We start from the raw sequence: 21,359 nt of genomic DNA, 5'->3' as shown, positions 1-21,359 counted from the left end.
CTGCCCCTAGCAATTAATCAGATTCCACCTTTTATATTCCAAAGGTTCTCTGCGGAATGAAAGGTGGAATCTGATTGGTTGCTAGGGGCAACTGAGCCAGTTCACTTTACACCATGTTTGATAAATCTCCCCCTGTATGTGTACATCATATCAATGATTATATATATAAATGGTTGTTGTTTCACCCCCCCTATTTTATAGCATCCTGCCTACAAATACCAGTTGGAGCTCTGCAATAAGGGAAGGATGTTCTTCATAAATCACTGATCTGTAACTGTCGAGGGTTAACAAACTGTCATATGTGACAGATCATCTCCCCAGCAGTTGAGGCAGTGTGTTGCTGCATGTATGGTTCACATGCCCACCATGAGGCCTCTATACTTGCACCTGTATCTCTAGTAGTCCAGGTTTCTCATTCACAGCACCATGAACAAGGCCACAGTGACTGGCTGTCAGTGGCTGCACACCTAAAGGTCTGGGCAGAGACAAGTGTGTAAGTGTGACATACAGCTGCCATTTGTCCTGCAGGAACTGGTGTATACTTTTCAGTCTGACACAGTGCTCTCTGCTGCCACCTCTGTTTGTGACAGGAACTGTCCAGAACAGTAGCAAATCCCTATAGAAAACCTCTCCTGCCCTGGACAGTTCCTGTCACAGACAGAGGTGGCAGCAGAGAGCTCTGTGCCAGACTGAAAAGAAAACATCACTTCCTGTAGGACATACAGCAGATGATTTTTAAATATATAAGTTATAAAACATATAAGTTATACAAAACTCTAACTTTTGGACACCCGTTGATTTGGGAGAAAATATATTTTTCTCTGGAGTACCCTTTAAAAAAAAAAAAAGTGGGCAAGGCTTAGCAAAGGAGGTGTGGTCTTTCCCTGACTTAAATAAGTACTTAAACTGGCATGAATTATAGTAGAAATTTACAACATACTGTAGCGCTCAGACGATCAATGACTATGCCTGCACCTTTCTTATGCATTCTAATTTATTTTATATAAAATACCAATCTTTAATACATTCCTCCTTTGTTTTTCTCTGATATGTTGTGTCATGTGGTGCTTCTTGCTTAAAGGGGAACTCCGGATAAGAAAAACTTGTTTCTATTAAAAGTACATTAAAATTTATATAGATGTGTCTATACAATGTATTACCGTATTTGTACGGTTCTGCCACACTGGTAGCTGATAGAAATCCAGGAAGGGAAAAAAATGGCCTATGTGCCAATTCACATTGTCTCCTGCTCCTGCTGCTATCCCCCTTAGGAGACAAATCTTCCATGCCTCTGTCTCACACTGTGTGTGTTTGCTGAGATGAGGCTAATGATGCAGACAGGGGGCTGGACGTGATGTCACAGGAGGCTTGGCTGGATAACCCAATCCCCTGACTGATTCACCATCTCTGACCAGCCAGAAGCAGCTGCTGCACTAATTTTACTGATTGTAATGGGTGGGGGCTGTGATGACCACATGAGGGAAAGCATTGCATTCTGGGAAATGCCAAACCAGGAAGAACAGAAACACAAAACAGAGCAAACACCCCCAAACTAATGAATTTCTGGTAGTTTCAAAACTGGGATAGACAGGTAAGTAATGCGTTATGCATCTGCAGAAGTTTCATTTTTTTTAACCTCTACCTGGAGTTCCCCTTTAATGCCCTTTAGTCCCCACCATGTCGTAGGCTTCATATAACTCGTTGACAAGTTCTTCCTTTTCCTTCTCGGGTAGAAAGCTGGACTGTGCTGCATTAATGTTCTGAAATCAGAGAGAGAGGAATGAGAGTTACAATGGCGTCCTGCAATAAGTACAAGAAATCCTCGGTAAATAAAGATCATGAGCACCCTCTGTTGTCGGGTGACTACTTGTAGGGCTGGGTCACTTTTATTAACAACTCCAGCTTTTCTTGAGAGTCTCTGACAACTGTGGGGAACCAGGAATGTAATGTCAGCAATGATGGTTGTCACCCAGTATTCCCAGAAGCAGATTTATAGCTACCTGTGAATGGTTTATAACTAGAACCACACTTACCACTCTCTTGAACTCGTCTTCGGTGAGCCCCATATATTTAGCTGCAATATCATAATCTGTATTCAGAGTGGATCTCAGAATCAGCGGGCTGTCTGAGCTCAGGGAATAATTTGCTTTGTCCTTCATAAATCTAGGGAACGAGACAATGGGTGACCTGAGTGGTAGAGAATGTTTTATACATGCCAACAGATCGTACAGCATTCTACATAATCCTCCAAGACACAGTGAGATCATACCCAGAATTGCCTCAAATTTGTAGAGGTGGTCTTCGCAAATAAATGTCCACTATACATTATAGATCATGAATTGAATGTTAGTTCACAAAGAGGTGGAAGCACTTTCTATGTAGCATTATTGAGGCACTCTATGGTCTGGCTTTGGCACTCAGTGGATGCATTATGGCATTACTGTATATTGGCGCTGTATAGTGCTATCAGTCAGAAACTTATTGGTGCTATTTATTTGCAGCACTTTGATACTCAACAGTGGCTGTACTATTTAGTATGCCATTATTTGGGCACTCTTAGCATGAACTGAGGGTTGTAGTAGTTAAAACCACATAATACCGTGATCATAACAACAACCTAGAGTTGGGAGGTTATAATTTAACAGTTAGGGCTGGGTTCACACTACGTATATTTCAGTCAGTATTGTGGTCCTCATATTGCAACCAAAACCAGGAGTGGATTAAAAACACAGAAAGGCTCTGTTCACACACTGTTGAAATTGAGTGGATGGCCGCCATTTAATGGCAAATATTTGCTGTTATTTTAAAACAACGGCTGTTGTATTGAAATAATGGCACTTATTTACTTATATACTGTTATACTGTATGGCGGCCATCCACTCAATTTCAACATTGTGTGAACAGAGCCTTTCTGTGTTTTTAATCCACTCCTGGTTTTGGTTGCAATATGAGGACCACAATACTGACTGAAATATACGTAGTTTGAACCCAGCCTAGAACTGGATTTAGATTTACTAGCAAAGCCAGGGGCTTGGTTATCTTGCTTCTTACTAAGCTTTAGCTGGAAAACCATGGCCTAGCTAGAGGCCAGAGGCCAGGCTAACTAGCTTAGGCCCCTTCAGGAGATCCGGACAGATTTCCAGACCCATAGGATTACATTAGTGACGGACACCTTTCAGGATTTTTTTTTTTTTCTGTTCCAGAAAGATCAAGATTTTTTTTTTTTTCTGTTCCAGAAAGATCAAGATTTTTTAGATTCTTTCCTATTTTTGTTTGGAATTCCGGCATGGACGCGCCCTCTTAACCAGAATAATTCATCACCCATACAGCAGACTGGGGGGCAGCAGACTGCAGCTAAAGCACACACTGCTAGCAAGGCCCAGATCCCAGCCCTCAGCCTCCCCAGCACTGCTGTTTTGGGGGACACCATGGCAAGAGCTCCCAAAGGGCACGCACACAATATGGATCATCCCACATGTTTGCCCCTATGCACTTACTTCGTTATTTAATTAGCTGACTGATTGGGTGAATAGTTACCCCTTTGTTTCAATTTGATTTAATTTCTTACATATGTAATATTTCTTACTATTTTATATATATTTACTTATCATGTTTCACGGTCACTATTTTTATGTTACATTGATTTTATGTAACCTTATATACACATGAATGTAAAGCTTCACTTGAGTTTATTATGTTTTTTTTTCACATTGATTGATTCATTTATTGTGTGCAATTGAGTGCAGATATATACTATACACCGAATGTAGTATTCACTTGATTGAGAAAGGACCCCATTGACGGGTCTGAAACGTCGCTGTTTGTTGTTATGAGCCAATACATTTTTTCACGGATCACAATTTTGGAGTGCTGCAGTCGTTTGATACTTGGATTATCTGCTGCACCGGTTGGACCGAGGTGGGACAGCTGGCACCTACATACCAGTTACCCGAGTGCTGCGAACTTTTGGTTTACTGCCTCCATGGTAGCTATGCCACTGCTTGTAGCACCTACCTTGGCTCCCCCTAAAGCTTCTTGTGACACTGGCCCTGGTTCCCTTGCCTGTTCCTAAGTGGCCCTGCCTTGCCTCCCCCTCCTCCCTTGTGACCCCAGCATTATTCCTCCCCCTTTTTCTACCTTGTCGCCCCTGCCTTATGCCCTTCCCCTTTAGTGTGTTTTAGGAGAAATGGTTGGGCTTAGTTCTAACCTGGGAGATTTTAGCAGAAACTGGTCTAAAAAAAAGGGTCATGTGACCATAGCTCCATGCATCCTTTTCAAGTGTAGCTTACCAGTGGTGGCAGTAAACAGCAATGTAATAAAGAGGTTATCCAGGATTTAAAAAAAAAAAAACCATGGCTGCTTTCCTCCAAAAATAGCACCACACCTGTCCTCAGGTTGTGTGTATTATAACGGCTCAGCTACATTCACCTCAATGAAATAAAGCTGCAATACCACACACAAACTGAAGATGAGAGAGGTGCTCTTTCTGGAGAAAAACAACCATGTTTTTCTAATCCTGGATAATCCATTGTTCTTACTTGAATATCCTAAATACATGTTAGACTCACAACATTCAGACATCAACAGCTGAAACATGGTAACTTGGACACTGCACATACAGTATATGTCTATGATGAGATTTGAAGGCTTACTGTATCACAGGATGCTTGGTAAAGTCTGGGTCACAGGCACCGGTCAGGTAACTGCACCATAGACATGCCTGTAATGTAGAACACATGAGGTTATAATATTAGTGAACTACTATAATGCAGTTACTGCCAGGGCCAGACCCAAAAGCAGCCATGCACACAAATGCCACCAGTCTACAAAATTTGCTGATTTATACATAGTAATGTATCGAAATAAGGTTTGTTTTATACGAGCGCCATTACTTGAGGGGTTAATAAAGTCACTGTGAAATGTGCATCCCAACACATCCACAGATCAACAACAGAGTAAACACAAAATAGGTGCACCCACAAATTATCAAAAAAGTGTATACATTTTATTCAACAATAATTCATAATATAGAAAAAACTGGACAAAAACATCTAAAAACACTTAAACCTATGAAGGGTGAAATGTACAAAGAAGCAGACATGATTAGCTTACTTCCACACCAAAGAGCTACTCATATATTATTCCAGGGTCCAAAAGCAAAAGAATAATGTCAAAAATAAATTACTATTGAAAGTGGATGCAAATCCTAATTTTCACTCAATAAAGTACACATGCATAAAACCAATAATTCATGTAATGAAATTTGAAGACATCACAAAAAAAATCAAAAAATTCACATATAGAGAGAACACCAACAAATGAAGTTCTAGTTCCCAATATAAACCAACTATAGTAGCATAAACAAAAATATTAATCACCAATATTGTCACTTATAATCCAATTCATAATCAGATTCATTTCCCTTTTGGCTGGAGTGAGACCGTCACCGTCAATAACGGTCTCACTCCAGCCGAAAGGGTAATTAATCTGGTTATGAATTTGGGTATTTCCGGTTTACATGATATATAAGCTGGACTAATATATTAGTAGCTCTCTGGTGTGGAAGTAAGCTAATCATGTCTGCTGCTTTGTACATTTCACCCTTCATAGGTTTAAGTGGTTTTAGATGTTTTTGTCCAGTTTTTTCTATATGATAATTTGTGGGTGCACCTATTTTTCTGTTTTTGGTCTGTGGATGTGGTTTCTAGGTAAACAGAGGTAGCATCCCATTATGCAATTATTGAAGAGGTTAGCTCCCTGATTATATTATTTGAGTAGTCATCCCAACACATCTACACCACCACCCCCTCAATGTAATGTTGTATGTGTCTCTGTACAGAAAAAATTGGCAGCACATCTATGACTGTTCACACTGCAGGTTGCACGCTGCTTGTGGCCGTAGTACAGACAAAAAAACAGAAGGTGCAACAGCAACCGACAGGTGCAGGGGCTCACCGTATATACTCCTCCCAGCGTACACACGGTAAACACCTGCTCTGTAGATATTAAAAAGTGAGGATCTTGGCAAACTATTTGATCAAACAGAGTGTACCATGTCGCCCCGTTAAGGCGTCCTCGAGACATGGTCTCTAGACATGGACTCTAGAATTTTCACACTAGCAATGGCCTCTCCTGGGCTGAATAAGCCTACAACTGGGCAGACACAAATGATCTCTTTTATAGCACCCTTGGGACATGGGTGGAGTGCAAGCCAACAGGAGGTAGCCACACCCCCACCCACATTCAGAAAAAAGAAAATTGGCCGCACATCTATAACACACGGTAAATACCTGCTCTGTAGATACTAAAAAGTGTGTACGCTGGGAAGATTATATACGGTGAGCCCCTGCACCTGTCGGTTGCTGTTGCATCTTCTGTTTTTTTGTCTGTACTTAAGCCACAAGCAGCGTGCAACCTGCAGTGTGAACAGAGTCATAGATGTGCTGCCAAATTTTTATTTTTTCTGTTGAATGTGGGGGGTGTGGCTACCTGCTGTTGCCCTGCACTCCACTCATGTCCCAAGGGTGCTATAAAAGAGATCATTTGGCTCCTATCTGCCCGGTTGTAGGCTTATTCAGCCCAGGAGAGGCCAATGCTAGTGTGAAAATGCTAGAGTAGGGACCATGTCTCGAGGACGCCTTAACATGGCGACATGGTACACTCTGTTTGATCAAATAGTTTGCTAAGATCCTCACTTTTTAATATCTAAAGAGCAGGTGTTAACCGTGTGTACGCTGCAAGGAGTATATACGGTGAGCCCCTGCACCTGTCGGTTGCTGTTGCACCTTCTGTTTTTTGTCTGTATGTGTCACTGTATACACCATAAATACTATTGCATAGATCTGTAGATTATGGGGAGGGGTATGTGGATTAGCTAGATTTGATGCACATATTGCTACACAGTGGGCTCCCCAATGCCTGTATGTGCTTGTCCATATGTATAGATTGCACACAGATCCAGTTAATCCACATGGCTCTGTATAATGTAAACCTTATACCACCAACTATCTATACATACCTGTACAATAGTGTATATGACATACAGCAGGGATGGGAAACCTTTGGCCCTTCAGCTGTTGCAAAACTACAATTTCCATCATGCCCAGGCAGCTAAAGCTATATCATATAATACAAAATCACTGTATAAACACAAAACAGTTTCCTGTTGACTTGGCTGTACATAGTACCTGGATAAACTCCACATTCTGATGTCAGCATCTGATAATTATACGGAGATAAAGCGGTGGAGCACGGACATTACTAATTTCTCCAGTTCATTGTACCAGCTGCTGACTGATCTAAAAAGCTCTATTTAGCAATGTCTATTACAATAACGTCATCCTTTTTATACAGGTCTGTTCCAGCTATGGTAGATATTGTGAGGTTCTGCAGCAGCTTAGGCATAGAACTATCATGTATGCTGTTGCTGCTTAAAGGGTTAGTGCGGCGCTAAAAAATTATTCACAGAATAACACACATTACAAAGTTATACAACTTTGTAATGTATGTTATGTCTGTGAATCGCCCCCTTCCCCGTGTACCACCCCCCCCCCGCCCGTGTACCCGGAAGTGTGTGGTGCGGACGGGCTCGACACGGATCAGGTAATGTATAATGCACCACACACTTCAGGGTACACGGGCGAGGGTGGTGGGACACGGGGAAGGGGGCGATTCACAGACATAACATACATTACAAAGTTGTATAACTTTGTAATGTGTGTTATTCTGTGAATAATTTTTTAGCGCCGCACTACCCCTTTAAAAACCTCATTCAGAGAGGATGCAACACATGTACGGCAGTCATTAGTGGCTCAGGAACAAAATAATCAGTGACAGCTATAGCTATAGAGAGCTCCTATGTGGTGCCGCTTCTGTATGTTTATATGCATACATATATATATATATATATATATATATATATATATACTGTAATACAGTTTGTGATCATTACTACAATACACACCTCAAAATGCATCTTGTTATTTAGCAGCTCCTTGTATAGGTGCGGGTCCTCTATGGTGTGGTAGCCGTGTCCAATCCTTTCTGCCTTTAGCACCTCCACAGCCTGGAATACAATACATCACTGTGACATCACAGACATTGTCAGTTCTGATATGTCCCATCCACCTCCCTGTCCTCCTCTGTGTCTTTTTACCTCCCTAACGACACTCGGGGGCCCAACTTCTCCAGCATGGACCGTCCTGTGAATTCCACATCTTACAGCTTCCTGCAACCAAAGAGAAGACAGACATTTACTAATGTTGGAAAATTTTTTAAAATATATTGTAATGGGTTAAATTGATGTGCTATAACACTTTTTCTTAATATGCTTTTTAAGCAAGAATGTGCAGGGCCTTATGTAGGTAAAGATGTGCCCACTAAAAAAGGAATGTCCCTGTTCACCCCCCATACTCAAAGAGAAAGCGCTCATGTGCAGAGAAAATGTTTATGAGAACAGTGTTAAACCTAACAACAGGAGACGCGCACACCTGGGTGGGTTTTGCACAGAGCACAACACCATTCACATTGGGAGAGAGAAATCTCTAAATAGCTGCAGCCTCTGATGCAATTCAATGAGTTCATATAAACCACCATAGGGATTTCAGAAATACAAAAAATAAAAAGATCAGGAGTGGTGCTGCTATATAATAAAAACATTTAATAAAGCATAAAGAGCAACGCGTTTCTGGACTGTAACGGTCACTTCTGCCCCTGGTGAGAACATACCAAAAGGGCTTTTCTTACCGTTTCATGCTGCCTGCATCCTCCTACTTCATCTTCTGGTCGCAGCTGAGCGATCCCGCCTGGACTTTCCTGGCAGTGACTGCCCGCTCAGCCAATGACTGACCGAGATGTAACATCGACACAGACTGATTGGCTGAGTGGGCTGTCACACATAGTCTGTCTTGGAAGTGAAGAAATAATTACTCAGCATTACAAAGATGACGGTGAAGGAGACTGGAAGAGCGCAGAAATGAAAGAATAGGCTGTTTGGTATGTTCTCACCAAGGGCAGCAACATATGAAAAGTTTTCTTTAAGTGATTTAGCCCTTTAATGTTTTGCACTGATTTATGCTGCCATACTGTAAATCTAACTCAGAAACTGTAAAGAAAGTGAAGAAGTGAGGAGAGAGTTTAGTGTCGGCTAGCATGGAGTAAACATCTCGTTCTGCTAACTGGAAGGGAAAGAACCATAACTATCTGCCTAATAGAGGAAACAAAGTTTTGTCTGTGGGGGTAAGATGTACAAGGACCCCATAGCCCTAGACTAGGATCAAATAAGACTTCCAGCTAGGCCAAAATCAGTAGGAGGGGCAAACAGCAGACCTCTCTCTGAGCTACACTGTGCTACAATGTTGCTCACCTCAAATGCCATCCTGTGCCCAGGAGCCGCCTCAAGGTTCAGAGATTCATCACCAGCCAGATCAATGGCTACTACGGTGTCATTCTGATACTTCTTACAGAGCTCCACCACCTCTAAGGACCAGTCTGTAAGGTCATCACAAGGAAACAATGTGTAACCAATGTAACCAAACGTGATGTCACATCATGGGGTCAAGGAGGACTGGATTGAATAAACGGCACACAAGGCAAACCCCCTTAAAAACTTAGCTGGCCCCACAAGTAATCATATCATACAGAAGAGACAGGGCTCTTGTACATTTGCTGACATTCAGGGGTGTAGCTTAAGGATATACAGGTATATGTGTATTTTGTATATACAACCCTTTGGTTCATGATGAGAGTGTGGGTCCTGCCCATAGAGATAAGGTAAAAGCAATCTATATAATAAGTTAAAATGATTTATTTTTAACCCTCGTTGGGGAACAGCATAGGCAGATACCAGACTAAGAGGAAGGGGTTAATGAACAGTTCTTATCTCATCTGCTTCTGTTAGTGCAGCCTCTTTTACAACTTTACTTCTCTGACCTCTAACCTGTGTGACATCTCTGCTCCTGTCAGTAATGCTGCACAGATCTCCATATACTGCTGAGCTTTAAAGCTGAAATTTATCAGGTCAGTCATAAGCAGTCAACCTTAAAGGGGTTGGCCACTTTATGGTGTGTTCACACCTACAGGATCTGCAGCTGATTTTCTGCAGCAGATTTCATTTAAATAACTGAACACAGCATCAAATCTGCTGCAGATCCTGTAGGTGTGAACGCACCCTTATAGTAAAATAGGTCAGTACAAAGTATTAGTAAGTGTGCTCACTGTATATACTGACAGCAGCTCCCTGTGTACCTCATAGAGCTAAAATCAGACTCCCCTCCCCCAGGCTGTGCTGCCCTGCTCTGTTTTGTTTCAGTCCATAAAATGACCGACATGGAGGAGCATGTGACCATGCCCTGTCCCCTGTGTCCTCCATAGACATATACAGGCTCAGTGGTGGACACTGGGGGGCGGGGCCTGGTCACATGCTCCTCCATGTAAGCAATCTTATGGACCAAAACACCACAGAGCCGGGCAGCACAGCCTGGAGGAGGGGAATCTAATGTTAGCTCTATGAGGTACACAGGGCCCACAGTAAGTGCAGTGAGTACACTTACTAATACTGTACACTGAGCAATCTTACTATAAAGTGGCCAACCCCTTTAAGGGTGGGTTCAGACTGAGGAATTCTCGCGGAAAATGTCAGCGGAATTCCGTCAGCTGTCCGCCCGCACGGGCAGGCACTTTTCCGCTGGCTCCATAGACACCATTCTATGGGCCGGCGTATTCCGCGATCCGCTGAAAGAAGTGACATGACACTTCTTTCAGCGTATAGCGGAATACGCCGGCCCATAGAATGGTGTCTATGGGGCCGGCGGAAAGGCGCCCAGATGTGCGGGCGGACAGCTGACGTAATTCCGCAGACATTTTCCGCGAGAATTCCTCAGTCTGAACCCACCCTAAAGAGGTAAGGGGGTCTCATGGGCACCCCTGATTTATGGTCCCAGTCAACCCCAATGGCTATGCCACTGCTGACATCTACAATACAATCTATGCCAGGATAGAAGATAAAACAGCATTGGGGGCTGGAATACATTACTTGGCATGTGCCGCATGCAGCATAGAATAGACCTGGCTTTAATGTTGAAGGCTTTTTCTCCTTCCCGTAATCCTTGGTTAACAAGGTCAACCACATCATCCGGAGTGATGTCCCCCCTGTGGAGACAAGAGTGGGACAATGATAACAAAAGGGCATCACTTGAGTCCCTCACTCAAACAACCAGCACCCTGCTCTATGTAGATGGGGGACAGAGCCCTGAGCAGCTGTCTATAGATGGTGTTCTCTTCCTTCTGGTCTGGTTATAACTCTTCGTCATGTTTAGTTGGACATTCACCTACAGACTTACAGTGAAGTTACCTGCCACTGGGGAGATCACTTTCTTCTTCTGGAGGAGGGCTTCATTGCATACATATATAGGGACAAAATGTGAACATCTTGCAAGATGGTGCCACCTTTAGAACAAAGGTTTGTGATTGTACATTACATTGGTGCTAATGTCTTAATTGGAGACCTGATGGGCAAAGCTGTAACTAGTCTCAACCTTCTGACAGTTTCTTTCGGAAGGCCCTAAAGAACACCCTTTGGATGTAAGTATTAATCAGTGCAACAAATACTGCAAGAGCGTGTATGAGAGGTTTGCAGTGTTACCTTGCATATATTAGAATGAATATATGAACTAGTTTCCAATAAAAAGTGGGCATGGGACAAGAAGTTGTGTGCTATCTATAGTAGGTTTATACTGTCATCTAGTAGATGGTTATAACTAGTGATGAGCGAACATGCTCGTCCGAGCTTGGTACTCGTTCGAGTATTAGGGTACTTGATGGTACTCGTTACTCGGACGAGCATCTCGCGATACTTGAGAAAATCTCATCATTCGTTTCCTGTAAGTTTCTGCGCTTTTTCTCAGCCAATAAACATGAAGGACACTCTTTGGTACATCCTGCGATCACGTGGGACCAATACATGTAGCAGCGATTGGTTGGCCAGATCAGATGACCCTGCCATATAAAAATCTCAGCCGCCGAGGCTCGGCTCACATGTATGCTGGAAGACATTAGGGACAGAGCTGCTTTAGGGAGGGAATTAGCGTTCCAGTAGGCAGGGAATACTAGCAAAACAACCAAACAGCCCTTGTAAGGGCTTCAAATTGTTTTTATATTGTATTTCTACAGACTGCTGGCTGCTACAGACTGCAGTGCAGCTACCACGATTTCAGCAGCACATTGTGGTGATCGGCTGCTGGCAGAAAGGAGACATTAGGTGTTGCATACAGACCCCTAAAAAGTACCTAGTACTATTTTATTGGGCCCTCTACTAGATTTTCTGATTTCTGTATTTCTTACGCAAGGCAAATCTAAGTTCACTACTGCTTATTTAGTGTAAAGGGGGTGTCACAGAGTGTATATAGGTGCAGCCATCCCCAGATTGTATCTCACAGCCCCCTAAAAAGTAGTGGGCCCTCTACTATATTTTCTGATTTCTGTATTTCTTACGCAAGGCAAATCTAAGTTCACTACTGCTTGCTCAGTGTAAAGGGGGTGTCACAGAGTGTGTATAGGTGCAGCCACCAACAGATTGTATCCCAGAGCTGTTGCCCAGAATTAGGCATAATGGTGCGATTAGGCAGCCTCAGAGGCATCCATACATGCTGCCCCTGCTGTTTCCTGTCCATTTCTGTGGTGTTTCCATCATTTTCTGAGGTTGACAGGTTTTCACACGACTTTCCCTCTACCGAACTTGGGTCTCCTGCAAAAATGCTCAAGTTTCCTATTGACTTCAATGGGGTTCGTTACTCGAAACGAGCACTCGAGTATCGGGAGATATTCGTCTCGGGTAATGAGCACCCGAGCATTCTAGTACTCGCTCATCACTAGTTATAACACAAATCCACACACTATAGGAAATGGAGAATTGTCTCTGGTCTGAAGCTACCATCCTGGTGAACATGATGCTTAACCTAAAAAAAGAGAAGAAACACAAAAAGACCAAACACTTCAGGAAGGGTCCACATACACATAAAAGAAAAACTCACTCTTTCTGTCCCCATTGGATTGGGTCCACTTTGGAGTTGGCCAGAAGGTGAGGACTGTATCTGACCTCTACATATGCCACCCCTTCTTTGGCTTTCATTTTCAAAAATTCATAGGCGACCCTCTTAATGGCTTCTTTGTCACCTCTAAAGGAAGAAACAAACCAATTCTCATATGGAGCGTGGGTAAAAGTTTTTAAGGGATTCTAGCCTCTCTAGTATAAAGGGAAATGATACCGAATACCAAACACAGGGCCTGCTCTCCTAAAAACATTGAAGGCCTACTGTTAGGACCCATAGGGACTTGAACCTCAGGATCCCTACAGTTTGCATGTGCATTAACCTGCTCTAGTAAAACCTTGTCCCAGCCCCGAGATTTTCTTCTGTATCCTTAACTCAAGAATACACAGAACAACAAAATCACCTGGGGATGTGTACTCTTTAGTGACCATCTGGGCTATAAATGGCTACACATGAGATTCCAATGGTAAAGTAAAAATTGGCAGAGCGGGCGGGTAACTCACGCTATAGCAGGCATAAAAAATTTGAATTTCGCCAAAAATTCTGTAAGACTGAGAGGTTTATCGTATGATGTGATGTTAAGGAGTTCCTCCACCGTGTCTGCGGGGATCTTGATCTGCCGTTTCCTTGATGGAGAAAAAGTTAGATTATTAGAAATATAATAAAAAACTAGGAAAGCTAAAGCTTAAGTCAATAGGAAAGCTGTACACTATGAGGACCCCACCAAATAACACCTTCAGTGGTGCATTAAAATGTGGAATTGGACAGAAGGGGTATATAAGGGGCCTGGTGTATCCTTCCATGCCATTGCCATGCCACAACGCCCAACTATTTTGCTAAGAATGAATAGCAATCCTATGGTCCGTCTTTATTGTACATAAAATACCAACTGCAAACAGTAATTGATTTTATGGGTGCTTATAAATGGTTAATTTGCTAGACTAGGATATAGCTGCTTGTATCAGCTTCCAAATAACCAGCTCTTTTGGAAAAGGGTATATCATCATGGCTTGTACCTAGATGGATGCAAGCATCCTGTTAAACATGTATTCCAGAAGGAATGAGAATGTTCTAAGAACTGATAATCTATGGGGTATGTAAGTATGTATTTAACAGATTTGCCAGGAGATTGGAGAGGTAAATATATAAAATAATTACATAGTATGTACACATCATTGTCAGAGAATTACTTTGCAAAATGGAGGATTGTCTCTGGTCTGAAGCTTCCATCCAGGTGAACATGAAGCTCAACCTAAAGAAAGAGAAAATAACACAAAAAGAGTCTTTTTAAAAGACCAGATATAAGCTGAACATTACTGTATATGCTTCAAACCCTAATAGCATATACTACAATGAAGACTCCACAATGTCTGACCCATAATAGAGTCTTGACCAGGGATATTAGTCCTTACCTCTCATCAGTACAGAGCAGGGTATTGGTTAGCTATAGCGATACCTACAAGCAGCTCGTGTGTCTGTTTTTCTTAGAGAAACTGATTCCGCTGCTATTATGAGTCCCCTTTCAGGTTGGATATTGACTTACAGCATAGCTACCTATAGGTGTCACTAAAGAGACACTAGAGAAACTAATTTACATACATTTTCCCATGAGGCATCACTTTCTCTATACGCCTGCTTTAATGATTTCCAGAACCTCCCCCGCTTTGTTGGTGGTGTAAACTTATGAGAAGATGACCATCATCGGCAAGGAGAACAAGGAAGTAACAATTTTATTGTGGACATTGTCAGAAGAGAAATACATTTGAAAGATTTGCAGGAAAAAGAACAGGAGGATTACTTGCAGTAAAATGACTGGAGACAGTGTCGGATTGAGGATCCCAAAGACCCAGATGGAAAACAGGACATTAGGGAAATTGATAGCCAAAAACTGAAAGATTAAAGCCATATATAGGCCACAAAAGGGATGTTGTACATAGTCGTGTTGAGTTGTTATCTAGCTGCCCCCAACCCTCCATCCCCCAAATATCTCCACAAAATACCCCGGACAAGTGGTTAATGTGAATGTTGTGATGGACGACTTCCAGGAACGTGATATAATCGTAGTCTTCTATTCAATATATACAGCATGTTTTTGAAAATTGTATGCTATGGAAGAACTTTTTTTCTGTGGAGGTTTTAGGGAAGATTTATTTTCTACACAGAAACAGATGTTCAGGTCGCTGACTGCTGAATTGCATGTTCTGGATCGGGGTCCTAAGTGTGGAATACAGCTCTGCCATAGTAATTACACTGACAGCCCCCGAAGAGGAAAAAGATGTATCAGTCCACTGGGACCCCTAACTTTCCATTATGAGGTCAAATAGTTTTTCTCAGTAATGAAAACAGCCAGATTTCACTACATTAAAAAAAAAATAATCCCAGAACTTGTGCATAACCAGCCTCTTGGGTTAGGCGTCTTTTCTACATGTGATAAGGCGAGTTTCATAGATGGGTATGGATTCACCAGGATAGCCGCTCTCTTTTTCATTCCTGATACAATAAACCTGAAGTATTAAATGGGCACTGTCACTAAAATTACCTTTTGACATGTCATCAGACATGTCATATGTTATTGATCTGAGCGGGTCTGCCAAGATATAGTTGGGGAAAGATCACAGCAAGTGGTTAATAACCTTTGACATGTCTAGTCTGTCTAATATGTCTGTCTTTTAGTGACAGGTACTCTTTAATACAGCTGTATTAGGTAACATTGGTATTTAATATCTTATCACAGTGTTTTATAAGGCAGGTTTTACAAACTGTATTTTCAGGTAATTTTTAAAACACACTGACACAGCAGACTGAAAAACCTGAAAAACTCCTGCAGATACGCAGTCCACTTGTGGATAAAATGGTGATGTCACGACCTGACTCCTAGAGCTGTGCGGGTTGTGGCTGCTGAAGAGGATGATGGCAGAGGGATGCTCAGTGTCCCTCCAGTGCCCTCTGTCCCTCATTGTCCCCCTGCCATCATCCTTTCCAGCAGCCACAGCCCGCACAGCTCTGGGAGTCGGGTCGTGACATCACCATTTAATCCAAGAAGTGAAGCCTTGATGCAGTAGTAAGTGCAGGGAAAAAAGCACTTTATGTATATTTCCAGTAATAAGTGTATATTGGTAATTTATACGGCAATATGGCAATACAATACTTTCGCCTGACTTTTCCTTTAAGGCCCTATTACACAAAGCGATTATCGGACGATTATTGGGCATTACGGATGATAATTGCTTAATGTAATAAAAGGCAATGATAATCTGACATGCACAATGTCGGCTGATTGTTATCTTTTAACGTTTTTCAACATGCAGCGAAAGACAACAATAGCAATGACGGCAGACTGCCATTATCTCCAATGGGCTACCTGGACGATCGTCCCTCCCCAGCAAACCCCCCCCCCCCACCGCACTTACCCACTTGCTGTCGGGGCATAAAATAGTGCTAGCAGCGAGCGGGGAACAAGAAGCAAGTGAGCGGTGACCTGACAGGTAATAGGGGCTTTGCAATGCCCCTTCATGGCAGCAGATAATGCCCGGGAAGCCACACTGCAGACTGTTCAGGAATGAGGGACAATGGCCGTTGTTTTAAAATAACAGCAATTATTTCCCATTAAATGATGGCCATCCACTCAATTTAAACAGTGTGTGAGCATAGCCTTTCTGTTTTTTCAATCCAGAAAGACTGTCCAAAATACTAAGGAAAAATACAGGCCATAAAACCTCAGTGCCATTGTTACTCTAGTGCCCCCCCCCCCCCCCTCTATATGATCTTGATGGATTTTGATGACCTTCCAGAGCAGAGAGTGTCTAGATCACAATGCTTTAAGTGACTGAGTTAAGAAATAGTAAAAGGCTTCTGCATTAGGTATGTGAAAGTTCCAGTTTAAAAATAATAATATGATAGTAATATAATTGATATTTCCAGCATTGATTTTTTTTTTTTAGAGCTATATAATCCCAGTGATCAGAAAACGAATGATCCCTTGTTCCTTAGCTGATCACTAGGATAATAATTGCTCTTTGTAGTTCTTGTCTGCAGCGCTACTGCATGGGATCCTGCATTGCAGACAGGACTTTCCACTTTAACAGTCTGTAAATATAAGTTAAGAGCCAGTGCATTTACCTTGGGTTTATTCACGTAGTAAGCCTTGCCTTCCATGCTGCTAGCAGACTTTTCCCTTTGTGCTGCGTGACAAATACTTCCGGGTTTCTCTAGCAAACCCTCCCATTCTGGCCCGGCCCATTGCTGGCATCGATAGACATGCCTTTTATGTACCTAGACATTTTACCCAGGTTTGTAAGAAGAAATGCATAAATATAATGGATTGGAATTGGCCCATACCTAACTTGGACCCCACTCTGGAAAGTCATCAAAATTCATCAAGATCATTTGGTCATGGGATTGCGGGGGGCACAATGGCTCAACTGTTCCAACCATTGCGTCATCTGCACTTAGGTTTTATGGCTCTAGTGTGTGCTGGATAGGAAAATTATAATGTTTGATATCATTTGTTGTGCAAATAAAAGTGATATGAGCCATTAAGTTATTACAATGCTGCCATAGCTTTTACTTGTACACTAATCCGCCATCTTAAGTATCAGGCAGTACTTTTATAGTGATTTGGCACATAACCGTCCTTGAAAAGGAACATGAAGAAATTCCCAATGAAAAGGGGGAGAAAATGTGGCCTGGAGAAAAGAATAAAATGTATAAAAAAGAAGTATATAATGCTCAGGCTTGGTTCTGATTGTGGTGTACTGCAGCTGAAGTCCTGGGTAGTCAATGTGCTATTCAGTCTGTCCTGTGTGGGCAGTCCGGCCGGGTGTGCTGCTGCTCCAGCCAGCCTGGTAATGAGCCAGCATTATAGACTACATGGACACAAGTATTAGACCTTGGGTCTTATTTATTGAAACCAAAGGTTTCATCCATTCCCATTGCCACAGGTGTATAATCCAGCACTATGCCTATGTGAGCACTGCTCAGTATTTATAGCGCGCATTAGAATCCTATGGTCTGAGCTGATCAATAATAACCTTGTCTGCAAAAGAAAACATGATGTATTCTGAAAGCAAGCTGTGTCCCTCTGTACAAAGCAGCTTGTGTTGCAGGCTACCTCTCTCTATGCATAGCTGCTCTTGCAGCAGACTGTCACCTATTTACAGCAGATTTTGTAGCAGGCTGTCTCCCTCTCTGTAGAGCGGCTCTTGTAACAGGCTGTCTCCCTCTCTGTAGAGCGGCTCTGGTAGCAGAGACAGGAACGAAGACAGGAGCTAAAGAGTCAGCAGTTAGATAAGTACAAGTCAACCGAGAACTCTGCTGCAACATGCTAGGTTTCCTCAGGGGTCTCCTCGATGGCTAGCTTTACCCACAAGGTGGGGCCTGAGTCACTCTGTGCCCTAGACCAGCAAAAGGTGGATCTTAATAGCAGTGAATACAGGTACAGTTTTATTGCCACTGATAAGAGCCCCCTACAGCTGGGAACTCGAGAGTCTGGACAGCCCCCCTCCGCCTTAAAAGCGAATGTATCATCAGGTACATTGCTTTGGGTGTTTTACCTTAATGGATCAGCACCAATGTGGGGATGTCAATGACGCTGTCCTTTTTTTGAACCGCTGCCCAATTCCCTTGAAGGGAGGAAAGATTGCCACACTGGGGGCCGTGTTGGGCCCCTGCTCGGGAACAGACCGGTGCTGTATGCAGGAACCAAGCAGCAGTTAAAAAAAAGGGCTGTGCCAGCGCCGATCCGTTGAGGGAAAAAAATACCAAGCGATGTACTTGATGGTACATTCTTTTAAGTGTAACCCACTGTCCTGTAAAGTCTATCAGAAGTATTCAGAGACTAAAGCTATATCCTACAGTAGACCTGCATTAAGCAGTGATTCCAAAGTCTCAAGTACTCCAAGCATTTTGCACGTGAGTTGAAAGAACTGTAATTTATTGTGTATCGTTTTCTACAGTAAAAGTTCCAACCGATTAAGTCCGCTCTGGACTCTGTAGTTCCTCCGCACAAAACCTGCACCTCACAACATTATTGGATGTGTGTACCACTCAGGCCCTGTGACTAGAGCTGAAGAGGTACACCACTACCTATCCTAGCTGGCTGTTTACCACATATGTGTTTCAAATATGAGCAGAAGTAAACATTATAGAGACTGCGGTTCTTGCATGAGTGCTGGAGTGCTGGAAAAAAACATCAGTTTTGTAAGATAGGGTAACCATTTTAAGACAAGTTCCTCATAGTGCTCTACAAGGGCAGAGTCTGGACCCCACTGATCATAAACAAATGTCATATCCTAGCAATATGCCTTTACTTTATGAGATGGAAAAACCCTTTAAACAAGAACTAGCTATCCCAATAACTCTGTGCAGATAGCAGGTGATCTATCATTTCCTACAGCTCTACAGAGTCAATATCATGATATCATTGAGTTGCTAGTTATATAGTAAAAATTAGTGACAAAGTGTACCAGGTACTTATGAACACCTCCTGGCTAAGACTTCGTACCTTTTCTTTCCTTATTAAAATATTGTCCGATCGTTAAAGCAAAATTTTTTATTTAAGTATTGTATTGCCCCCCAAAAGATATACAAATTACCAATATACACTTATTACGGGAAATGCTTATAAAGTGCTTTTTTCCCTGCACTTACTACTGCATCAAGGCTTCACCTTCTGGATAAAATGGTGATGTCACAACCAGACTCCCAGAGCTGTGCGGGCTGTGGCTGCTGGAGAGGATGATAACAGAGGGATGCTCAGTGTCCCTCCAGTGCCCTGTGTCCCTCAGTGTCCCCCTGCCATCATCCTCTCCAGCAGCCACAGCCCGCACAACTCTGAGAGTCATGACATCACCATTTTATCCAGGAAGTTAAGCCTTGATGCAGTAGTAAGTGCAGGGAAAAAGCACTTTATGTGCATCTCCCATAATAAGTGTATATTGGTGATTTGAATAGCTTTTAGGGGGCAATACAATACTTTAATAAAAAATGTTGCCGGACTTCTCCTTTCACCTCTAGCTCCAGAATCCACTCTTGTTTACCATAAGACTTATCTCGTTGCTGCAGACTTTCAAGAAAACTCTTAAAGGGCAAATATCAGCTGGTTAGAAGAAGAGGTTTCTTACCTTCATCCTCTGCGCAGTTTCCACGAAATTAAGAGTTTAATCTATATGCAAACATGTTGTTTTGGTGCACTGGGGGCAAAGCTACAGCCTCCAGTGTACAAATTTGCCCTTGGCCGTCCCGTCCCAGTTAATGAATATCAGCAGAGCGGAAAGGCCGGGGCTGACCGATGCACTGGGTGTGGTAGCCTTGCCCCAAATAACATATTTACATATGGATTAAACCTCGAACCTGCAGATAGTTTCCCTTTAAGAGCAGGCTTTGTTATTTGGTTTTACATTATGCTAGAAGACAATTTGTACTAGAGACCTGGGAAAGGTTATACTGAGAATATATATGTGAAAATATAATGTGAAAACTGCTGTTGTATTATATGGACTGATTATACAGCCCCCATAGTGTGTGACAGGCCCACACAGTGTCCCCAATCTTACCGTAAAGGACCTACCCCACAATTTTGTTTTGTTAAAAGGGTCTCCTGATCACAGGGTGTCTCACTGAATATGAGATGGCTGTAAACCATTCTGAAATCCGGCAGCAAAAGTTCAGTTTACCAGCAGCGCTTTCACAGGGAAATTAACCATTACACAGTTCTTTTAGCTGTTCATGTAATGTACTGATGTGTCAGGTCCTCCAGATATGCTCTTTGTACTTGCTTTACACCCTATTACAGTCTATGGGGCTGTCCCACACACAAAGACACAGGGAGGGGAGGGAGGCATGCAGGAGTGCTTCTCTTCCTGCTCGTTGTCCTGATTGGTCATGGGGGGACATTTGAGAAGACCTGTGTACTCGTATGCCAGTCTTAAATTAGGCCCCGCTGGACTCACTAAGAGAAGCATACCTAAGAAAATCCAGCCTGATCTGTGGCAGGCGCAGAAATCTACACCTGCTCCTGAGCAGGTGTAAATTTCTGCCATGATTTATGTGTGCAAGCAGGCCTAAACCATGGTAAATCAGGTGCGGTAGGAGGCCACCTCCCTGCCTTACTGTGTCCCCCTTGCCCCTATTGTCTTAACAATTCTGGAATATTTTCTACTTTGTGTCATTAAAGGAGCAGTTCACAAAAAACTATTATTCCCCCCCCCCTCCTCCCCGGTAGGCGCTGGCATGTATACTCACCACAGCTAATCGGTGTCCCGCGGCTTTGTTCCGGTCCCACAACGCCGTTCAAATCTGGCACTCACTCACGTC

General features: G+C 42.7%; 1 protein-coding gene across 5 annotated transcripts; it reads right to left on the bottom strand.

Moving 5' to 3' along the window:
• Positions 1 to 605: 605 nt before the first annotated feature.
• On the bottom strand, positions 606 to 21,167 carry LOC138772289 (adenosine deaminase-like). Of its 5 annotated transcripts, none has more exons than XM_069952581.1 (11): positions 20,720 to 21,167; positions 14,237 to 14,298; positions 13,550 to 13,672; positions 13,029 to 13,172; positions 11,033 to 11,148; positions 9,365 to 9,489; positions 8,156 to 8,227; positions 7,964 to 8,065; positions 4,653 to 4,720; positions 2,034 to 2,163; positions 607 to 1,760 (listed from the first exon to the last, which is right to left on the bottom strand). In XM_069952581.1, the coding sequence occupies exons 1-11, from the start codon at positions 20,747 to 20,749 to the stop codon at positions 1,656 to 1,658; spliced, it is 1,077 nt and encodes a 358-aa protein (XP_069808682.1). In that variant the 5' UTR covers positions 20,750 to 21,167; the 3' UTR covers positions 607 to 1,655. The 5 variants fall into 5 exon arrangements, with proteins under 5 accessions (XP_069808685.1, XP_069808682.1, XP_069808684.1 ...); XM_069952583.1 differs by lacking the exon at positions 20,720 to 21,167 and adding an exon at positions 20,600 to 20,704 and having other exon boundaries at positions 14,205 to 14,298; XM_069952582.1 differs by lacking the exon at positions 20,720 to 21,167 and adding an exon at positions 20,168 to 20,592.
• Positions 21,168 to 21,359: the final 192 nt, after the last annotated feature.

The sequence above is a fragment of the Dendropsophus ebraccatus genome, chromosome 14 (genome assembly GCF_027789765.1).
Source record: "Dendropsophus ebraccatus isolate aDenEbr1 chromosome 14, aDenEbr1.pat, whole genome shotgun sequence".
In the NCBI taxonomy this organism is placed as follows: domain Eukaryota; kingdom Metazoa; phylum Chordata; class Amphibia; order Anura; family Hylidae; genus Dendropsophus; species Dendropsophus ebraccatus.
The sequence above is the reverse complement of the archived record's forward strand: the minus strand, read 5'-3'. Positions and strand labels throughout refer to the sequence as shown.

Bases quoted from the DNA above. Each gene is read 5' to 3' on its own strand.
- LOC138772289 (XM_069952580.1), bottom strand. From the start codon at position 17,201: ATGGAAGGCAAGGCTTACTACGTGAATAAACCCAAG. The intron at 11,149-13,028 runs GTGAGTTTTTCT...TTGTCTCCACAG, and splicing joins ATCCAATGGGGACAGAAAGA to GGGGGACATCACTCCGGATG. The intron at 9,490-11,032 runs GTAATGTATTCC...ATGACCTTACAG, and splicing joins CTGCATGCGGCACATGCCAA to ACTGGTCCTTAGAGGTGGTG.